The sequence below is a fragment of the Bubalus kerabau genome, chromosome 4 (assembly GCF_029407905.1).
Source record: "Bubalus kerabau isolate K-KA32 ecotype Philippines breed swamp buffalo chromosome 4, PCC_UOA_SB_1v2, whole genome shotgun sequence".
Lineage (NCBI taxonomy): Eukaryota > Metazoa > Chordata > Mammalia > Artiodactyla > Bovidae > Bubalus > Bubalus kerabau.
In genome coordinates this window covers 8,176,128-8,197,002 of record NC_073627.1, presented here as the reverse complement: position 1 = coordinate 8,197,002, position 20,875 = coordinate 8,176,128, and the positions used below count along the sequence as shown (strand labels likewise).

General features: G+C 45.6%; 1 protein-coding gene across 1 annotated transcript in view; it reads left to right on the top strand.

The window, feature by feature from the left end:
- The first annotated feature begins 8,947 nt into the window (after positions 1 to 8,947).
- Positions 8,948 to 20,875, top strand: part of GRB2 (growth factor receptor bound protein 2) — a 67,601-nt gene continuing 55,673 nt past the window's right edge. The window contains exons 1-2 of the mRNA XM_055575130.1: positions 8,948 to 9,129; positions 17,626 to 17,842. Coding sequence (XP_055431105.1) covers positions 17,765 to 17,842 — 78 coding nt within the window. The 5' untranslated portion in view covers positions 8,948 to 9,129; positions 17,626 to 17,764. The remainder of the gene's footprint in view (positions 9,130 to 17,625; positions 17,843 to 20,875) is intronic.

Here is a 20,875-nt window from a genome sequence, read left to right as displayed (position 1 = left end):
TGAGGTCACTCAGTCAAGTCCGACTCTTAGCAACCCCATGGACTGCAGCCTACCAGGCTCCTCCGTCCATGGGATTTTCCAGGCAAGAGTACTGGAGTGGAGTGGCATTGCCTTCTCCTACTCTTTGCTCTAGCAAACCTCTCACAGAGTTACCTGTAGTTGCTGCCTGCACTTCCTTACACCCCATCATCCCTCTTTGCCCCCAATTCTTTCTCTAATCTCCTCCCTCAGACTCTCACCCCACCAATTATTGAAAATGTTCTTGACAATGTCTCCCACAGTCTCCATCTCTCCAAATTCAATGGTTGAGTCTCCATCTTCACCTTGCCCATCCTCTACAGCAATATTGGACACAGCTGACTATCCCCTCCATATGGAAACCCTTAATTTCCCCATCCATAAAATGGGCATAGTCGTAATATCTACCATGTCTGGTTATTGTGGGGACTAAATGAAATAACGTACACAAAGCCTTAGACATTTCCTGGCCTCGAATTAGTGCTTAGCCCCTGCCAGCTAGTCTTTTTTTTTTTTAAGTTTACAATTTTTAAAAAATAAGTATTTCCTCATTTGGCTGTGTCAGGTCCTAGCTGCGACACACGGGACCTTTGATCTTAGCTGTGGTAGGGGGTGGTCTTTAGTTGCGGCATGTGGGATCCAGTTCCCTGACCAGGGAACGAACCCAGGTCCTCTGGACTGGGAGTACAGAGCCCCAGTCACTGGGCCACCAGGGAAGTCCCCCTGTCAGAATCTTAAATACAGTATTTTCACATTTCATGGGAGGATGAGTTCGTGTAATACTTGTCTGTTGTATGGATGGAGATTGTAGGTGACAACAACAAGAACATTCTCTGTAGCTGGTGGGGTGCGAGTCTAGGGGAGGAGATTAGCAAAAGAACCGAGGGGGGAAAAGGGACAATGGGGTATAAGGAAGTGCAGGTAACTTGTCTAATCAAAACTTAGTTCGCAAAAATAAAAAAAGATTAAAAAGCAAAAAGACATCAGAGGCGCAAATAAATTTTTTGAAATGGGAAAAGTTAAGGGAGAAGAAGAGGAAGAATCTCCTATGTTAGAATATTTATTTTTCAAATATATAATTAAAACCAACATCAGAGGAACTTCCTAGTATTAAAATTGCTAATATGTCTTTCTCGCAGGCGTAGAAACAGTGGGGAAATTTCCACCCTTTGGATACATCACTTGCAATTTAGCTCAGGCCAAAGTGGAATCGACTTCCTGTCTTTAATGAACAGAATGTATTCTAATGAAAGAGTCACGTGGAAACTGAAACAGAAGGGACAGAGAAGGGCCAGCCTCCTTAAACTTGACTCTGGTATCCAACGGAGAGCTCTGAGGATCAGAGTCCATTTGCTTATCTGGGCTTTTATTTTTAATTTGTTTACAATGTGGTGCTAAGAAGTGCTACCCGCCCAAGACCTTGACCACACCAATTGGCTTTACTGGCATTTCACAGCCTCAGGCAGCTTAAGACCCAGGGGAGAGCACTGGGGGAAGAGTCCCAAGTTCTCTCCTGCCCAAGGCAACTCACATCCTGATTCCTGTTATCTAGGATACTGGGGTGGGAAGATCCCTGAATCTTCGCGGCTCAATTACTCAGTAAGCATTGTCTCTCTCAAAGTCTGCTCCAAAGATGACCAGCCTAAGAATATACCTGCAGCTGCTTATTTAAAATGCATATTTCTGAGCCTTTCCCAGACCTAAGGAGTTGACTATCTCTGGGTCACTGGAACTTACATTTTAAATGTCTCCAAGCAATTCTCTTGTGTATTAAAATGTGAGCACTGCTAACATTAGAGAAGAATTGTTGGCCCTTTTCTCAATTTTAGGGCTTCCCTGGTGGCTCAGACAGTAAGCAAACTGCCTGCAATGCAGGAAACCTGGGTTCGATCCCTGGGTGGGGAAGATCACCTGGAGAAGGGAATGGCAACCCGCTCCAGTCTTCTTGCCTGGAGAATTCCATGGACAGAGGAGCCTGGTGGGCTACAGTCCATGGGGTTGTAAAGAGTTAGATTCAGCTGAGCAACTAACACTTTGTCCATTTTAAAAACTTGCTATTTGATCTAGAGGCAGAAGACAGGACTCAGCTCCAAAGAGGCAAGAAGGCAGCCAGGATATATAGGAGGTTTTTCAGCAAAGACCAGGTGTTTAGAACATCGGAAAGATTCCTGTTAATTAAAGAAAACCAGATATCTCCCATTAAGGAATTTAGCGCTTTTCTATGAATGGGAAGATGCAAGAGTCTGCGCTCACTGAAATCATTTCTTTGAAATGCACCTCAGCTCTCTGGGGTCAGTATCCTGCTTATCTCCTTCCTAAATGCCCTCAAGGTGCCCTGAAGTTGGGGGTGACTGCAGTCACTGAGGGTTTGGCAGCCCCTTTGTCTCCATCCTGAGTCCCTCAGGGCTCACCTTTTGGGGCACTGTGTTGTGCTGGTTTGATGGCTGCAATAGCCTTTGCTTACTGGTAAGGCAGACAATATTTTTCATCCACACAGACATAAGGAACTCTGGCCTAAAGGGGAAAAGGACAAGTATCAATAGATGGCTCATATATGGTCTTATGCAAAATAGGAATGATGGAGTTGCAAGGGTGCTATCAGAACCAACTGGAGGGACCAGAGCTTCATGGGAGGCTCCCTGGTGGAGGTGGCCCTGAGCTGAGATTAGGAAGACAGACAGGAGCCGGGTGATGGCAGGGAAGGCACAGAGAGGAGACATTCCAGCCCAAAGAGGCAGTATGCCAAAACCTTGGAGGTAAGAGAATTGTGGGGTCATTCAGGAAGCTGCAAGTCATCCAGAAGAGAAAAGATAGAAAAGTTGAAAGGGCTGAGGCCAGAGTTGCTGGCAGGGGCCAGCCAAGAGGGCCATTTGGGGCAAACTAAGTACCTGCCCTGTGACCATCTGATTCAATTTGTATTTCAGAGAGTCCATTCTGGCTGCAGTGTAGATAGCGATTTGGGAGGGGTAAGATGATTGGTCAGTCCATCAGGAAGGATGGTAGTGTTTGGACCAGCTAGGGTGATAGACATGAAGTCAGGAGATTGAGGAAGGGAAGGGACAGGGCTTGGGGTCCCAGTGATAGGCTCAACATCAGAGGCCACCCTCCAAGCCCGAGAAGAGTGTATGCAGTCTTGGCTCACAGCTGTTGTTGTTCGGTTGCTCAGTCATGTCCAACTCTTTGCAACCCCATGGACTGCAGCACGCCAGGCTTCCCTGTCCTTCACCATCTCCTGGAGCTTGCTCAGACTCATGTCCATTGAGTCGGTGATGACATCCAACCATCTCATCCTCTGTTACCCCCTTCCCCTGCCTTCAATCTTTCCCAGCATCAGGGTCTTTTCTAATGAGTCAGCTCTTTCCATCAGGTGGCCAAAGTACTGAAGCTTCAGCTTCAGCACCAGTCCTTCTAATGAACATTCAGGACCGATTTTCTTTAGGATTGACTGGTTTGATCTCCTTGCCGTCCAAGAGCCTTTTCAGTATGAAAAGGCTCACAACTAGAACAGAGGAAATTCTAAGATGAGAACTTCCAAGATCAATGGAGCATATAGGAGTAGAATTTCAATGACCCATTTTGGTTGTCACTGGTTGTTTCCATCTCTCCCACTAAGAGAAACTCATAAAAGTGGGCTCAGAGGAAGTGCCTGCAATGGGCTTCCAGGGTTCAGGCAGTGCCAGGGCAGTGTCCATTTATGACCGGCAGGGGGCAGCATGACAACTTACAGAAACCAAAATGAGAAATGGTTTCCGACGACTAAAAAAATAACCGCAAACCACCCCCCAACTGAAACGAGGGACGTTTTGGTGATTAATTTGTGCATTCCAAAGCGATTGATGTGGCTAATTTGTAATTAGCAAGTTTTGCTACAGTTTCAACAGCTTTTCACACCAGGGTATGCCTTGCACCTCTTGTTCCGATTTCTTTTTGTTATTAAACACATATTCTACCTATTACTGCCTCTAGTGTGGATTTTTCCTCTGCGTGGAATGATCTTGGATAGCATTCTCTCAAATTTCTGAGTCTGTCGGCAGAGAGGGGTTTTTAATCGAAGAGACAGTGTAACAAATGTTGAAGTTTTGTTTTTGTCATCTACAATTGCTTCATTTCAGCACAATTGCTTAAATTATTTAAAAGTGTTCCCTTCCAAACCTGGTCCATAGGCACACATTTTTGCAAAGACATAATCAGAGTCTGTTTTATCATTTTTAAAAAGAAGCTCATATATATATATATGTTCTGTTCTGCTAAGTATCTAGTCTCTTCTGAGATCTCACCCACTTCCTGAACTTCAAATATCACATTGCCTAGAAAGGCAGCCACATGTTTATCTCCACTCAACCTCTGGTATTTATTCATCCATCCTTCCATCCATCCATTAATTCATTCCATGCACTGTGCTGCGGACTGGGAATACAAATGTGAGAAGAAGGTGTGGTCCTGTTTGGGAGCTTACAGAGCCTTTGGTGGTGGATGGGGAGGGTGGAGAAGTGAACAGATCATTATGCTGCAGTGAGATTGGTGATCCAGTGGGATTTTTTGAGGAAGAAACCCTAAAACTGACTTGGGGGCCTGAAGAAAGGGGAGAAGACCAGCTGAGGAGAGGAAACTGCAAATGCAAAGATACAGACACTCAAAACATCATGGCATCTTCCGGAAACCACAGTGGTTTAATATTGGTAGAGCGTATGTTGGCTGGAGACTGAGACAGTAAGGTAGGGACCAGATCCGTGAGGGTCTTGCACAGGTCTTAGGACACTGTCTTGTAGATGATGAACAACTTAGTTCCAATGGGTTTGTCACTCTGCAGCTAGAGTGAGAATGTATTGTGAAGATGGAGAGATAACCAAGGTGTACCCAGTGCTTCAGTATCCCACAGAATCAAGCGGCAGGTGGGATCTTAGTTCCCTGACCAGGGATTGAACCTGCACCCCCTGCAGTGGAAGCTCCGAGTTCTAACCATTGGACCACCAGGGAAGTCCCTCCAATCCCTAGATTTTAGCAGTGCTGGAAAGTCCCGGTATTCCCTTCTCCAGACGCTTCACCCATGAGCCACATTCTTCTTCATCCCAAGTGTAAATGGCTTCCTGGAGTTCTTTCTTAATGTCTGGGCTTTGCACATGCTGTGCCCTCTCCTGGAGCAATCTTTTCCTCTCCGGCTAACCAGAGTCTGAGTTGAAACCTCCGGCCTCAGTCTTCCCTGGTCCTGGACTAGATCAGGTCCCCTGCTCTATGTCTTAAAGCTGCCCCTCCTGAGTGTTATATTCTCAGCAGTGTGTCTTCCCCTTCAGACTGTGAGCTCTGTGACAGATTATCTTGCTATCTCCAGAGTAGAGGCTCAGCTAACGTTGTACACAGCAAGAATGAATGCATGGAGCTTTTGGACAATGTACTTGTTATTTCTACCTGCATATTTCTCAGAATGATGAACCCTACCCTTCCCAGGTAGGGTATCAGTATTTTTCTACCTGCCCCTTCCCAGGACATGCCCTACCCCCCAAGTCAGCCCCATGATCCCCATCTGCTGCCCAGTCAGCTCCTCCTCTAACTGGCAGATTTCTCTGCCCACTCAAAACAAAGGCAACTCTTCCCTCACTTCCTCCTCCTCTCTGCTCAGCAACTAAGTCCTTCCCTTTAATTTCTTTTTTTTTTTTTCCTGACACCATACTAGAACAGTTTCAAAGTGGGGGAAAAATATGGGTTTTACAACAAGACAGGTCTAGGTTCCAATCTCAGATCTACTATATTTGGGTTTCCTTGGGTGAGTTTCTAACCTCTTTAAGCCTCAAATTCCCAGTTTGTGAAATGGGGATATTATACACAGTAGAAACACTATGACTTTAGTACAAGTCAGGTGGTAAACAGATACCTCTTGTTGTTTCTGTGTCAGACATCTCCTGCTTAAAAACCTTGAGAGGTTGTTACTTGTCAGATCAGATCAGATCAGATCAGTCGCTCAGTCGTGTCCAACTCTTTGCGACCCCATGAATCGCAGCACGCCAGGCCTCCCCGTCCATCACCAACTCCCGGAGTTCACCCAGACTCATGTCCATCGAGTCAGTGATGCCATCCAGCCATCTCATCCTCTGTCGTCCCCTTCTCCTCCTGCCCCCAATCCCTCCCAGCATCAGAGTCTTCTCCAATGAGTCAATTCTTCGCATGAGGTGGCCAAAGGACTGGAGTTTCAGCTTTAGCATCATTCCTTCCAAAGAAATCCCAGGGCTGATCTCCTTCAGAATGGACTGGTTGGATCTTCTTGCAGTCCAAGGGACTCTCAGAGTCTTCTCCAACACCACAGTTCAAAAGCATCAATTCTTCGGCGATCAGTCTCCTTCACAGTCCAACTCTCGCATCCATACATGACCACAGGAAAAACCATAGCCTTGACTAGATGGACCTTTGCTGGCAAAGTAATGTCTGCGCTTTTGAATATGCTATCTAGGTTGGTCATAACTTTCCTTCCAAGGCGTAAGCGTCTTTTAATTTCATGGCTGCAGTCACCATCTGCAGTGATTTTGGAGCCCAGAAAAATAAAGTCTGACACTGTTTCCACTGTTTCCCCATCTATTTCCCATGAAGTGATGGGACCAGATGCCATGATCTTCGTTTTCTGAATGTTGAGCTTTAAGCCAACTTTTTCACTGTCCACTTTCACTTTCATCAAGAGGCTTTTGAGTTCCTCTTCGCTTTCTGCCATAAGGGTGGTGTCATCTGCATATCTGAGGTTATTGATATTTCTCCCGGCAATCTTGATTCCAGCTTGTGCTTCTTCCAGCCCAGCGTTTCTCATGATGTACTCTGCATAGAAGTTAAATAAGCAGGGTCACAATATACAGACTTGACGTACTCCTTTTCCTATTTGGAACCAGTCTGTTGTTCCGTGTCCAGTTCTAACTGTTGCTTCCTGACCTGCATACAAATTTCTCAAGAGACAGATCAGGTGATCTGGTATTCCCATCTCTTTCAGAATTTTCCACAGTTTATTGTGATCCACACAGTCAAAGGCTTTGGCATAGTCAATAAAGCAGAAATAGCTGTTTTTCTGGAACTCTCTTGCTTTTTCCGTGATCCAGCGGATGTTGGCAATTTGATGTCTGGTTCCTCTTCCTTTTCTAAAACCAGCTTGAACATCAGGAAGTTCACGGTTCACATATTGCTGAAGCCTGGCTTGAAGAATTTTAAGCATTACTTTACTAGCCTTTGAGATGAGTGCAATTGTGTGGTAGTTTGAGCATTCTTTGGCATTGCCTTTCTTTGGGATTGGAATGAAGCCTAAACTGTGCATCTTGGCCTTACTTCTCATTACTCCTCCCCTTAAATCCTAAACTCTGGTCAATCTGAAATATTGGCTGATTTCATCAGTCTTTCCTCCTTGCTTTCATGTTGCAGTTCAAACACCAAGTCCTCCCTGACTGCCTGAGCACCAGGTAACTGGCTCCCTCCTCTGCAGTCCTGTATGTAGTTCAGTGGCCCTCAGGACCAACTGTTTTTCCTTGCAGACTAGGCAACTCTCTTCTAGAAGACAAACTTCTGAAAGCAGATGCTTTGTCAGGTTCATCTATCACTCTGCACAGTGCCTGGCATGCAGCTAATGCTCAACAAGTACTGAGTGAAAGAACAATTCATTCTCGTCATTTCAGTGGGCTTGTTTTCTCTATAGGATCAGACGTTTGGTTATTCTCACCTCTAGCTATTTTTTTGGCTTCCAGGAAGCACATTACCATTGGATGCTCTGTTCTCTCCTTTAACTGCAAGGAGCTTTTGGAACTGAAAAATAAGAGTTACTCCTCCAAGCCTGATCTTCTGCCACTCCCCGGTTATGAATTGAACTCCTCAGCATTGCAGGGAACACGACTCTCACGCCTCCGTTCCTTTGTACGTGCATGCTGTTCCCTTTGCCTGGAATGCCCTTACCCTGGCTTCTCTGGCGAACTCCTACACATCCTCCAAGACTCGGCTCAGTCATCACCTTCTCTGAGAAGGCTTTTCTGAGATGGGCAAAGTAGCAACCCCTCTCTCCCATCTTTTTAGCTTCCTCAGCGTTACTCCAAATAATTCTAACAGTATTTGCGGTATTATTTGTTTCTGTTTCTTTTTCTTCCACTCCTCTAGACCCTGAATTCCTTGAGGGCCAGGATTTCTGTTCATTGTTGTACCTTCTATAGTTCGCACAGTGCTTAGCATGTATTAAGCACTTGATTCAACGGATGAACGAATAGGTTAATTCATCTCATACTGCAGAGTTTGATGTGAAGTGAAAGTCGCTCAGTCGTGTCCGAATCTTTGTGACCCGAATCTTCCGTGGACTGTACAGTCCATGGAATTCTCCAGGCCAGAATACTGGAGGTGAGTAGCTTTTTCCCTTCCCCAGGAGATCTTCCCAACCCAGGGATTGAACCCTGGTCTCCTGCATTGAGGGCGGAGTCTTTACCAGCTGAGCCACCAGCGAAGCCCAAGCATACTGGAGAATTTGTTTGGACCAAATTCTCAAATATTTCAAGACCTAGTCCTCTATTTGGAGTGCTTCACGCTGGAGATGCCTTCCTCCTCACCTCCCCCGCCCTACCCCCCCCCCCCGCACCGCCCCCCCCCCAGCCAAATTGCCTCGGTTTGGTGGAAGGGGAAAAGAAGCGATCAGGACGTGGAGGAGAGTCATTTCTCCGAGTGAGGGCTAATTTACCCGCTCTGGCACAGAAAGGGTTACAAAGACCGCGGCGGGTGGAGCCCGGCCGGTGCCACCTGCTGCGGGGCGGCCCGGCGCCTGCGCCCTGGCCTGTCGCCGGTCTACCTGCGGGGGGCCTGGCGGGGGTGGGGCGCTTGCGCTCTAGGCCTTTTCCGCCGGGGGAAGTCTCGCGGGGGTGGGGCGGGGCGGGGCCGCGCGCGCAAGTTCTCGCGGGACCCCGACGAGGAGCGGAAGCTAGGCGGCTGTGCTGCTTCAGCGACCGGACGGCGGCGGTGGCGGCGGCGACGACGACGACGACGACGAGCAGGACTGTGGCGGTGACGGCGGCGGGGACAGGCGCTGCCTTCTGGGAGCCGCAGCGGGGTCGGCAGCCGCTCGCACCGGTGCAGAGGGGCCGGCCGGGCCAGAAGCCGAGCAGCTGCGCCACGGTGAGCGCGGCCGGTGGCGGCGCCGCTGCCCCGGTGCCCCTTCCTCCCCGCTTCGGTAGCGGGAGTTGGCCCGGGGTGGGGAGGTGGCCCGGGCCTGGCGAACCGGGGGCTGCCGGGCCTGGAGGTCGGGAGAGCGGAACCCCCGGGCTCGGAGCTCCACGTTTCCCCTTTTGGGGCGCTTCCTTCCTGGGCACCGTTCCTCCCCTGACCCTGGACGGAGCCCCAGACCGCGGCGCAGGAGGACGGGGTGGGTGGGTTCCTAATTGAATTTCACGCCTTTTCCGTGAGGGTTTTGCGCCGCAGGGGCCCGGGGAGAAGAAGCCCCAGAGCACCGGGCGCTCATTCCGTGAGTCAGTCTGACTCGGCACCGGGAGGCTGGGGGTTCGCGGTGGTTGCGAATGTGGTAATGGATGCTTCTTCAACCTGCTCGGCCACCACGTCACTATCTCTGGGTGTTTGGGGGCCGAATTTTGGGAGAAAACCCACCACTCCTATTAAATCCTGTGAGCGAGGACGTTTGCTATCGGAGCCAGTCGAAATGGTTTTGTTTCTGTCGCGTTTTTTTTTTTTTTTTTTTTTTTGCGGGGGACTACTCTTTGGGAAAAAACGTTTGTCAAGAAAAATAAGCAGCAGTTGACTGGAATGCTTCGAGGAGAGAGGGGAGGGAATCCCTAGTGTTCTTCATTTTGCAGCGCTCTCCGTGTATCTGATGGTAAGCCCTGTGAGTTACAGCTTATTTAGGGAGTTAAGTCTAGGTTGGCTTCAGGTACAGTAACAGTATAATTTGCAGGGGAGCCCAGGTGCCCTCGAAGTCTGCCTTTGGGTACTGTTGATTCTCGGAAAAAGCGGGAAAGACTTGTGAGAGAAATTAGCGTTAGTCTTGGCTTTCTAGTGCCTCTTTCGCTTCCCTGCTCCCCAGTTGTTTCGTTCTGTTTCTCTCTTTCCACTGCGGACACTAAATGCTTACTCGTATAATGCAAGTCACTTGCCCCCTCCCCCCCGTTTTTTTCTTATCTACTTCCCTTTCCTCCTCATTGTCCCCTCTCTGGTACAGTTTTTTGAGGTTTCAGCTCTTTGGCATAATTTGTTTTCTCCCTCATTTAAAGATCCCGTGTCTCTCCCGGGAAGATGCCCTCTTTCTTGCTTTATCCTTTACTTTTGAGCGTTCACTGTGTTCCTTCAGCCAGCCAGAAGGGTTGCTAGAGAGCCGTGCGAGACTTAAGTTCTCCCCCCTGGGAACTGGGAGGCTCAAAGGATTGTATTCAGCCACAAGTAATCAATACTGCCACTAGGTCATAAGTGTAGCTTGCTTGTGTTTTTGTGTTTTATTTGTTTTCTTTGTGTTTAGATCACGGTTTTCTGCCTGCTCACGCTTCTCTATGTCTCTCTTAAAAGGAGATTGGGTCACTTTGGAGCTTATATTGGCTTTTAGTGGGGGTGATGAATGTTCAAAACGAATACCAACGATAGCCCTGTACTACAGTAGAATTAAGATAGCCTGATACATTTAAGGAAATAAAACTTATTTAGATCATTGATGAATTAATTAAAAGCTTGTTGGTGGTAATAGTACTAATTTGTTCCTTACCAGCCTTCTGAGATCAGGTGTCTTTTCCTGCATCTGTTATAATCAGCCTTCTTTGTTATTGTTAGGTTTTTTTGCAGAAAGAAATAACTTTGTTTTGTTACTCCTTCCTTTGTTAAGAATTTTCTGAATCCCCAAATTAAAAAAGGTTAATTCTTGTAATCAACTTTCTTTGATACTAAAAGCAGGCACTGAAATGCTTGAGGCAGTTTACTTACTCAGCCAATGTATACAGATTTGAGGGACTGCTAGGTTTTAAATACTACTAGTCAGTGGTACGACAGAGGATGAGATGGCTGGATGGCATCACTGACTTGATGGACGTGAGTCTGGGTGAACTCCGGGAGTTGGTGATGGACAGGGAGGCCTGGCGTGCTGCGATTCATGGGGTCGCAAAGAATTGGACACGACTGAGCTACTGATCTGATCTGATCTGAGTCAGTGGTACTTAGAGATTTTTCTCCATGATTCCTGTTATCGTGTTGCATGTTGTACAGCAACAGCTCTAGTTGTTACTTAGAACAGAAGATGGTAGATCTTGGAGAAATGAAGTAATAAGGAGTAGAGATCCATCCTGAGAGAAGCTAATAGTTACTTGCTTAATTCAGAAGAACTTTCTGGCAGTCTTGAATTCCACTGAGAGCCTTTGGTTCTATTTGTCAAAGCTGGCTTTTTCCCAGTTGTGCCAAGTGAGTATGTTTTCACTCTGTGCAAAGACATGGTAGTGCACGGTCTGAGACGCAGTGTGTGAAATCTGGTCTAGGAGCCCTTACAGTACAGCCTTGTTTCATTTTGTTTTAATTTAGCATGCATAAGAGTTACCTGTGGGACTTCCCTTGTGGTCCAGTGGTTAAGACTCTGAACTTCTGCTGCAGAGGGGCGAGGGTTCCATCCCTGGTCGGGGAACTAAGGTCTCATGTGGCGTGGCGAGGCCAAAACAAAAAACATTACCTGTGAATCTTGTTTCAAGTTAGGTTCCAGGGCTAAGGTCACACTACACTGCAGAACTCCAGAAGGCACCTCTTAGTGAAGCAGTCCCTGAATGGGCTGATTTTGATGTAACTGGTCCAAGGGCCAAAATTGTTGTTACAGGATGCATCTGTAAATTCGTGAGACTGCAATGTGACTTTAAATTACTCAACTTAAAATTACACTTTCTGTACAGAGTAAACAATTAAAAGCCTAACAGAATAAGTGACTATAGATGTGATCAGTTTTACATGTGGGAATATTTGTGCATTGTTAGGACTTGGATTTGGGGCTTCCCTGGTGGCTCAGCTGATAAAGAATCTGCCTGCAATGCAGGAGGGCCCGGTTCGATTCCTGGATTGGGAGGATCCGCTGGAGAAGGGATAGGCTACCCACTCCTGTATTCTTGGGATTCCCTGCTGGTTCAGCTGGTAAAGAATCCACCTGCAATGCAGGAGATCCCTGTTTGATTCCTGGGTGGGGACAATCCCCTGGAGAAGGGAAAGGCTACCCACTCCAGTATTCTGGCTTGGAGCATTCCATGGACTGTAGTCCATGGGCTCTCAAAAAGTCAGACATGACCGAGTGACTTTCACTTTCAGGACTTGGATTTGGAGCTGTTGAAGTTTATATTTACTGGTCAGTGTGCTTAATTGCATCTGACTTTTTTGTGACACCATAGACTGTAGCCCACCAGGCTCCTCTGTCAGTGGGATTTCCCAGGCAAGAATACTGGAGTGGGTTGCCATTTCCTCCTCCAGGGGATTTTCCCGACTCAGGGATCGAACCCACGTCTCCTGCATTGTGTCTCCTGTGTTGTAGGCTGATTCTTTACCACTGAGCCACCAGGGAAACCTATATTTAATGGGATTGTTAATTTGCCTACCAGAGCGTTCTCCTGAGTCTGTGTGTAGATGGAACTCTAGATTTACTGAGAGCACGTGGACTGATATTGAAGAGGGACCAGTGATGCTGGTTAATACCTCTTAGCGCTTTACAGCAGGGACTCAGCCTTTACAGGCTTTTTAATTAGCAAAATGACTTTATAAGGTGTAGGTGCTGTGATTTTCCTCATTTTCCAGCTGAGGGACACTAGGAATTAGAGAACGTGAGTTATTTCTCCAGTGTTGCCCACCCAGTTAATAAGTGGTAAAGTGATAACTGAATCTTGGTCTAACTCCAGAGCATCAGTGAGGTTTTGGGTTTTCTTTCTAACTGTAATAGCAATACGTGCTTATGGCGAAAACAGTGAAAGTGCAGTTGAGGCCTGTGGTCCAGCAAGTAGAAATATTCTGTCTCACAAAAATATCTGTCTTACTTCCAGAGATAATCATTGTCAACCTTTCAAATTGTTTAATAACACACTGATACATATTGTTTTATAGAAATGGAATAACTAATTTTTCTGCGGTTCTTTAAAGACTTGAGCATATGTCTTGGTGCTTACATAGAAAGGTATTTCTTAGTTAGCTTCATGGATATTGATCGGGGATAGATGTATTTTGCACATGGTATTTGTGTCACTGTTTTAGTGAGATAAATCTGGAACGTGATATTGCTTGTCCAAGGATAAATAGGTGTCTTAAAATTATCAAGAGATGCTATAAAATTACTCTCCGAAAAGATTGAATTGATTAATTCCCTGCTAGAGTGTGGACTGTAACGGTTTTAATGATTTTAATCCAGTTCCAAGCATATTGTTAGATATATAGTAATTCTTCAAAATGTTAAATTAATAAACATTGGATAAAGAGTCTGAAAATAGTATTGCAGAGACTGGATAAATCTTTAAAAATTTGACAATTAGTAGGTGAAAGAAATCTCATTGTTTTAATTTGCTGGGTTTTTTTGGAGTGGGTGGGGTGTTTTTTGTTTGTTTTGGCTGTGCTATGCAGCTTGGGAGATATCAGTTCCCTGACCAGGGTTTGAACCTGGGCCATGGCTATGAAGGCCCTAATTTGCCATTTTTAATAGTGAAGATAAACATCTGCTAAGTAGATGTCCATTTTAAGTAGAGTCCATTTTAACTTATTTTTGAGTGACTTAATGTCAGTCTCTATGGAGACGTCAGCTCTGGGAGTTGGTGATGGACAGGGAAACCTGGCGTGCTGCAGTCCATGGGGTTGCAGAGAGTCAGATATGACTGAACGACTGAGCTGAATGTCAGTCTCTATCCAATGCGCTTCATGTATGTATGTTATCTAATTTAATGCTTCGTGAATCAGTAAGTGATACTATCCCCATTTTTACAGAAGAGAGAACTGAGGCTTGTTTAAAAGGCTTGTTCAAAATTACGGCTGATATGCATCAGGGTCAGTACTTGAACCTGGGTCAACCTGCTGTTACAAACCATGCAGGCTTAACACTAAGCTATGTTGGTCTAGTGTCCTGTATTTTATTTTCTGTGAATTTTGGGAAGGAGAGAGTTGCATAGAGAAAATAAAATCCTATGAATACCTTTGTGTGCCTGTGTGTGCTCAGTCATGTCTGACTTTTTGCAACCCGAGGGACTGTAGCTTGCCTGGCTCCTTTGTCCCAGGTAAGAATACTGGAATGGATTGCCGTCTTCTCCAGGGGATCTTCCTGACCTAGGGATCGAACCCAAGTCTCTTGCATTGGCAGGTAGATTCTTTACCGCTGTACCACTTGGGAAGCCCACAAATACCTTTAGGAGGCTGCCTTTTAGGATGTGGTGCAAATGAACAACTTGAGCTGCACTCACTGTTTTAATGTTGCCGGAGATGGGCTGCAGGGTGTGGGCTGGTCACAGTTCAGACACACTCTTGTCAGGCTTCGGGTTAGTGTACTCCCAGTCCATTTTCCTGGGGAATCAACAGCAGCATCCACTCTTAAAATTGTTATACATTGTGTGTAGTTTTAGATTTCTTGCTAAGTAATTAGTGTGGCGTACGTGATAGAATGTTTCTGTCTTTTAGTGAAACACACCCTTTTGAATTTCTCTAGCCTGGGTTCTTTTCTGTGGCTAGCCTAACAAGCTGACCTCCTCGCGTTTCCTCTGTGAGACACTAATTTTTATTTGGCACAGCCACAGAGCTACTGATTAGTTTCATTTCTATTCAACTGTATCTTACAAAGCAATTGTTGCTTGAAACACAGTTTTCGTGAGTGTTAGTCTGTTTAAGCTTTCTCTAGAAAACCTAAGGTAGAAAGTTGAGTAACAGGAAAGCAAATGTTGAAAACCGTCTTGATTTCTAGGGTCTGGCTGTTTGGTCACACTGCAGTTGTCTGGAATCCTGAATGACGAAGTTTATGCCCCGTGACACATAGTACCTTTAGAGCCACAGTGCTTTGGGTTTCTGTCTGATTTCTGTTTTTCAAAAATGAAACTCTTTAATTTTTTTTGACCTGCGTAATTATCTTTCAGCTTCTCATCATTGGTACCTAGTCCCAACAATCATCAGACCTGGAGACCAGTAAAAATAAAGGGTCAGGTCAGGGTATGGAAAATGTTGATAGGCATGTAGCAGAGATTTTTTTGGAGAAGCTGTAAAAAAAATTTTTTTTTAATATGTATACATTGGAAAGTAGGCAGAAAGAGGAGAAAATTGTTAATGCTGGGAAAACTAAAAGATTATACCAGAAAGGAAGACTGGTTATCATACGTTATTTAAATCACTAGTGAACAGTATTTCCTAATGTAATAGTATGAAAAAGCATTAGTTGCTCAGTCGTGTCTGACTCTTTGCCACCCTGTGGACTGTAGCCTGCCAGGCTCCTCTGTCCATGGGATTCTCCAGGCAGGAATACTGGAGTAGGTTGCCAGCTGGTTAAACCAGAATGTGTGGCATTATAGGGATGGGCTGTCTTTGCTCAGTCATGTCTGAATCTTTGCGACCCCATGGACTGAAGCCCACCAGGCTTCTCTGTGGGATTCTCTAGGCAAGAACTATTGGAGTGGGTTGCCATTTCCTACTCAAGGGGATCCTCCTGACCTCCTGACCCAGGGATGGAACTCACGTCTCCTGCTCAGCACAGATTCTTTACCACTGAACCACCTGGGAAGCCATAGGGATGGGGCAAGGTGAAATTGGCAGGGGTGAAACAGCTACGTCCTTGTCTTTTAGGTGACAGGTGACGGCTGGAATAAACTAAGAAACAGCAGCAGAAGCATATTATTTAGAAATATTGTTAGTAAACTTAGAGAAACTATAACCAAAATTGAGAGTGATTGCTTGTGGGTGTTGGGTAGGGAACTGTTCTTTTTAATAAGCCTTTTATTTACCCTGACTTTAAAAATTACATATATGGATTCATGTCATTAAAAAGTAACTATGGTGAGTGTAAGTAAAGGGTATTTAAGGACACACAAATACTCTGAGATTGGTGTTCATTTTTTTATATATATATTTGCTGGGACTCTTTTCTTTGCTTTCCTCTCTTAGAGCCAGCACAGCATAATATATCCTAGGTATAGCCTGACTGAATAAACATGGGTTTAGTTTATTAGTTTACCTGCCGTGGAATGTTTGGCCTTCAGAATTCGACTGAAGGACTTTTGTTGCCTGGTGAGTCTTTCCTCCTTGGTAACACTCATTTCCCTGTAATCTTAATATTCCCAGCTGGTTTACGCCTCAGTCTTTTTGCAGCTATGCTTGATTAATGCCCCAATTGTTAACTTTAGAACAAAAGAATGATAATCACTCGTGCCCCTCAAATGAGTCCTCTGCTAGATGGTAATTATCCACCGAAGGGTGTCACTATAAATAATCTGTCCTCATTCTGCCAGGGTCATTGTTGTTTCTGCTTTTGTTTAGCCTGTATGAAAATAGTGGCTGGCCAGACAAGAATGGGGCTTCATTTTCCTTTACTTGTGCAAAGGCCAAGACTGTGTTTCAAGTTCAGGGCTCCAAACTCTTCACTCCTCTGCAGTGATTGTACTGCCCAGGTTCCTTCCTCATCGCCTGGTACATGACCCAAGGGTTATTACAGCGTCTTTGCCTGCAAGATGCTGTTTGGATCAGTTTAGTACTCCTCTGGCTCTGAGAAAAGCAGCTGTTCTCAGGGTAACTGTGAGAGGCTTCTGTTTGGCCCTTTGGCACAATTTCCTAGGCAAGATATCTGGCAGCTCAGATTCTGAAAAAGGGATTGCTTTCAAGTGTAGATCAGGACTTAACTGTGCTCCTTAGGCTAGTTAGGAATCAGTCGGAGGCTGCTTCTGGAATGCTGAGCCTTGGATGGCTGTTTCGAGGGCTGCTGGGGCCCCTGAAGTCTTAGGGGTCTTGGTAGGGGAGCCCTTTGCAGGAGTCCGTCTCCGCCCACCAGAGATTCTGAGCTCCATCTCCTTTCTCTGGTCACCTGAGCTTGCCCATCACAGATTGCGAGTGGAGAGCAGCCAACTGAATAAAAAAGTAGTTCGCAGGGTCATGCTCCCACTTTCTAGGGGAGACGGTTTAGTTTCAGAAAACAGTTAAAGCAGCCCGGGACCAAACCCACGTTGCTGCCTTTTGACTATGGAGAAGGGGACCCAGCTTTTTCAAAAAACCAAATCGGTTGGTAGGAGAAAGGAGGGAAGGGGCCTGTATCACTGAGAAGAGTAGGGGGCCATCCCTTGGAGCAGGCCTTTCTTCCGGTGGACTGCATTTCGTGCCCCGGGAGCAGCGTGAGGGTCGAGGGAGGAAAGGCGGAGACCACCGGGACTCCAGCCGGTTCCTGCACGCCGAGCACACCCAGCGGGAGGGAAGAGGAAGTGTGATCGGGAAAGGCCCGAGCCGCCGCCGCCATTGGCCGGCAGGCCTGTCAGTCGCCTGGGGGCTGAGGCTGAAAAGAGGAAGAAGGAGCTCGGGGCTTCTGCCTGGAAGGGAGGGCGGAGGGCTGAGCCCGACCGAGCCAGGGGGCGTGGGGGCTGGGACGGCAGGCCGACGGGCAGGGCGGGGCTGCCTTCGATCGGGCCACTTCTCACAGTCTGCGCTCTTCTGATTCAGGGTGGCATTGTGTGTCCCGGCGTTCGGGAGCCAGTCCCCGAAGAGAGGCGAGGCTGAGCCCAGAGCGCTGGGTCTCTTCAGCAGGGAAGACTCCCTTCCCCCCCTGCTCCAGGCTGCTGAGCTCTGAGCCCCGCTCAGAATGGAAGCCATCGCCAAATATGACTTCAAAGCCACCGCAGACGACGAGCTGAGCTTCAAAAGGGGGGACATCCTCAAGGTAAGTACTGATGCCCAGCAGGCGGTGAGACGGCCTCTCCGTGTGCTCACCTGCCTTCTTTTGCCCTGATAACACACAAAGAAACTGTGCTTGTTCTTGTTTCATTGCCCACTTTAACATTTACCATCCTGGGTGATTTGGAAAGCTAGATACCTGATGGAATATCAAATATGACTTCAGGTGGCTGGGGTGATGTACGGTCTTTAACTGTCTTTGTGTGAATGCCTAAGTATTCATATTTGCTTGTTGATATTGGTAGTTCATGTAGAGTTGTTTTTTTTTTTTTTTAAGAAGGATTTGTGAATAGCACTCAATTAGTCTTATTTTTGGAGAAGGAAATGGCAACCCACTCCAGTATTCTTGCCTGGAGAATCCCAGGGACAGGGAAGCCTGGTGGGCAGCCATCTATGGGGTCACACAGAGTCAGATACGACTGAAACGACTTAACAGCAACAGTTTTATTTTACATAGTCAAAAGATTTTTGCATTCTGGAATGTGATTCTAGTAGGTTAGAAATTAATTTACCCTGGTTTAGAGAGGTGGTTAGAAGTACATGGCAAAACTTATTCAAGAACCTCAGTGTATTCTTATTCTTTGTGAAACAGCTAATGGAGTTCTAAATAACAAGGTTCAACTTGCTATTGTACAACAGATTTTGATTTTCTTGAAAGAAACTTGAGCAGTTACCCCATATTAGGACACTTAGTTGCACGAAAGAAACCTGCTGACAGTTTAAAAATAAGCTTCTTTACAGTTTGCAGCTCATTTTGAGCCCCACTATTTACATGAGATTCGCCTTCCACTTGGCACGTGTTAATTAGGGTAGCATGATGGCAGCAGCTTGCCCTTTTGGATACACAATTCATTTTTACACGGGTGGGTGTTATCAAATAGTGCATCAACCCTGGGAAAAACCTGAAGTTTAATGTTTGAGTCTTCACTGTGTCTCCAGTTTTGACTTTTTTCCACTGAACCTCAGTCAGATGGTTGGAATTTGCCAACCAGTTGTTTATTACTCTTGAATGAAATTATTAGCATTTTATAAAGAAGAAAGTAGGAATACAGAAGTATGATTCTTTATCAGAGGGCTTGTGGCTTGTTTTTGAGTTTTGTGGGCCTGAGGAGAGTCATTCTCCTGCTCTGGCTACCGGAGGCGCAGAGTCCTGCTCCGAAGCTACCTACACGGTGGCTTCCTTCATGTTAGAAATGCAGGCTGTGCTTCATAGAAGGTGATTGAAGAGCCCTGTAAGAAGCAGACTGCGTGTGTTCTTTTCAGCTGTTTTTGCAATGCCAAGCTTTTTGACAGTATTCTCCAAGTAAGCATGAAATTGTCAGAAAGCAGACAAAACCAGCTGAGTGAAATACTATACGTCGTCTGTTTCTGTTTCTTTAGGTAGAAATCACCAGACTTAGACCCTAAATTATTCTATCGTTGATGTCCAGAGGAGATTGATGTTTTCTTAGGTGATTACTATTTTCAGCAGATAACCTGATAGCATAATAAGATTGGCTCTTCAAACAGGAAGAAAAAAAGACAAGTAGCCACGTTTGTCACTTGTACAAAAATGCTTTGGGGGTCAAGCTTTGGGGTTTTGTTTGTTTGTGTGTTTACTTAAATGCAAATTAGAGTTTTTTGTTAAGCTTACCCTAGAAACTTGAAACTTGCACCTAGAAGTTCATATTTTTTCTGTAAGTCTGTCCAGCTGCACATTTAGCACTGAAGCAACAGATCAAAACAAAACTGTGAGCTTGAGTCTGTTTTAGAGAATTTTTAGGTGAGAACGTTCCCTGTTGGTACTACCACTGAAGTTAGTCTTGATCACGAGCATTTTGTAAGTTCTCCACCTTAAATCGGTAAACTTCTTGTTGTTTAGTCACTAAAGTTGTGTCTGACTCTTTGCGACCCCATGGACTGCAGCACACCAGGCTTCCTTGTCTTCAGTATTTCCTGGAGTTTGCTCAAACTCATGTCCATTGAGTTGGTGATGCCATCCAACCATATCATCCTCTGTTGCCTCCTTCTCTTGCCGTCAGTCTTTCCCAGCATCAGGGTCTTTTCCAGTCAGTCAGCTCTTCACATCAGGTGGCCAAAGGATTGCAGCTTCCGCAGCAGTCCTTCCAGTGCATGTTCAGGGTCGATTTCTTTTAGGATTGATTGGTTTGCTCTCCTTGCTGTCCATTGATTCTTGTTCAAACTTCTTGAACAAGTGTAATATCTTTTCCCATCCCACAATGAGGATGATAATGTAATTTTTTTATGAATTTTTATGATGGAGGAGAAAGTGAATCAGAGTGCTCGCATTTACTTTCAGAGTGTCTAGGGAAAGAGAAAATACATATGTTTGGTTCTTTCCAGTTTGGCAGATAACTGGCATATGAAGTCATACTGCCATTATTGCTTTTGAATGGTAGCCGTTAGCTGTTTGTTAGTAATCTTGTGGCTTTACTCCAAAAAAAAGAGTGACGGTACAGTAGTTGCCCTTTGTCTCATAATTCTGTGAAACAGCTGAGTGAAGAGGAGGGACACTGCTTTGTCTTAAATGCTATTATTTAAAAAATAATTTTTTTTTCTTTTGATTATTCAAGGAGTAACTGGCTTCATTTGGATGGCTGTGATTTGTTTTGCTAACTCTTTAGGCTGTTGGTTGTGAGCCAAATTATGGTTAGAAGTGGCTGGAAAGCATTGACCAGATTCCCTCGATTGAAATAAGCATACATTTTCTCTTTGTTGATAAGAGGGACTCATACACATGGGCATTGAATACATTTTATTTGAAGATAATGAAATAGAAAGTGGCTCAGCCCTCTGCCTCTGGCTAGAGTTCCTGGTTAACTTTTGGTGGGTGTTGATGCCTGTCCTCCAGCACACCACTTCCTTAATTTCTATCTAGGTATTGATTTGTACTTCCCTGAGAAAAGAGAAGAAATTAAAACAGCTTTTTGGAAGCCTTAAGTAAGGCTTCAATATATCTGCCTTTGTTAATTTCCCTATTAAAAAAAGCTTTACGTTTTTCTTGAGGAGGGCCAGGGAG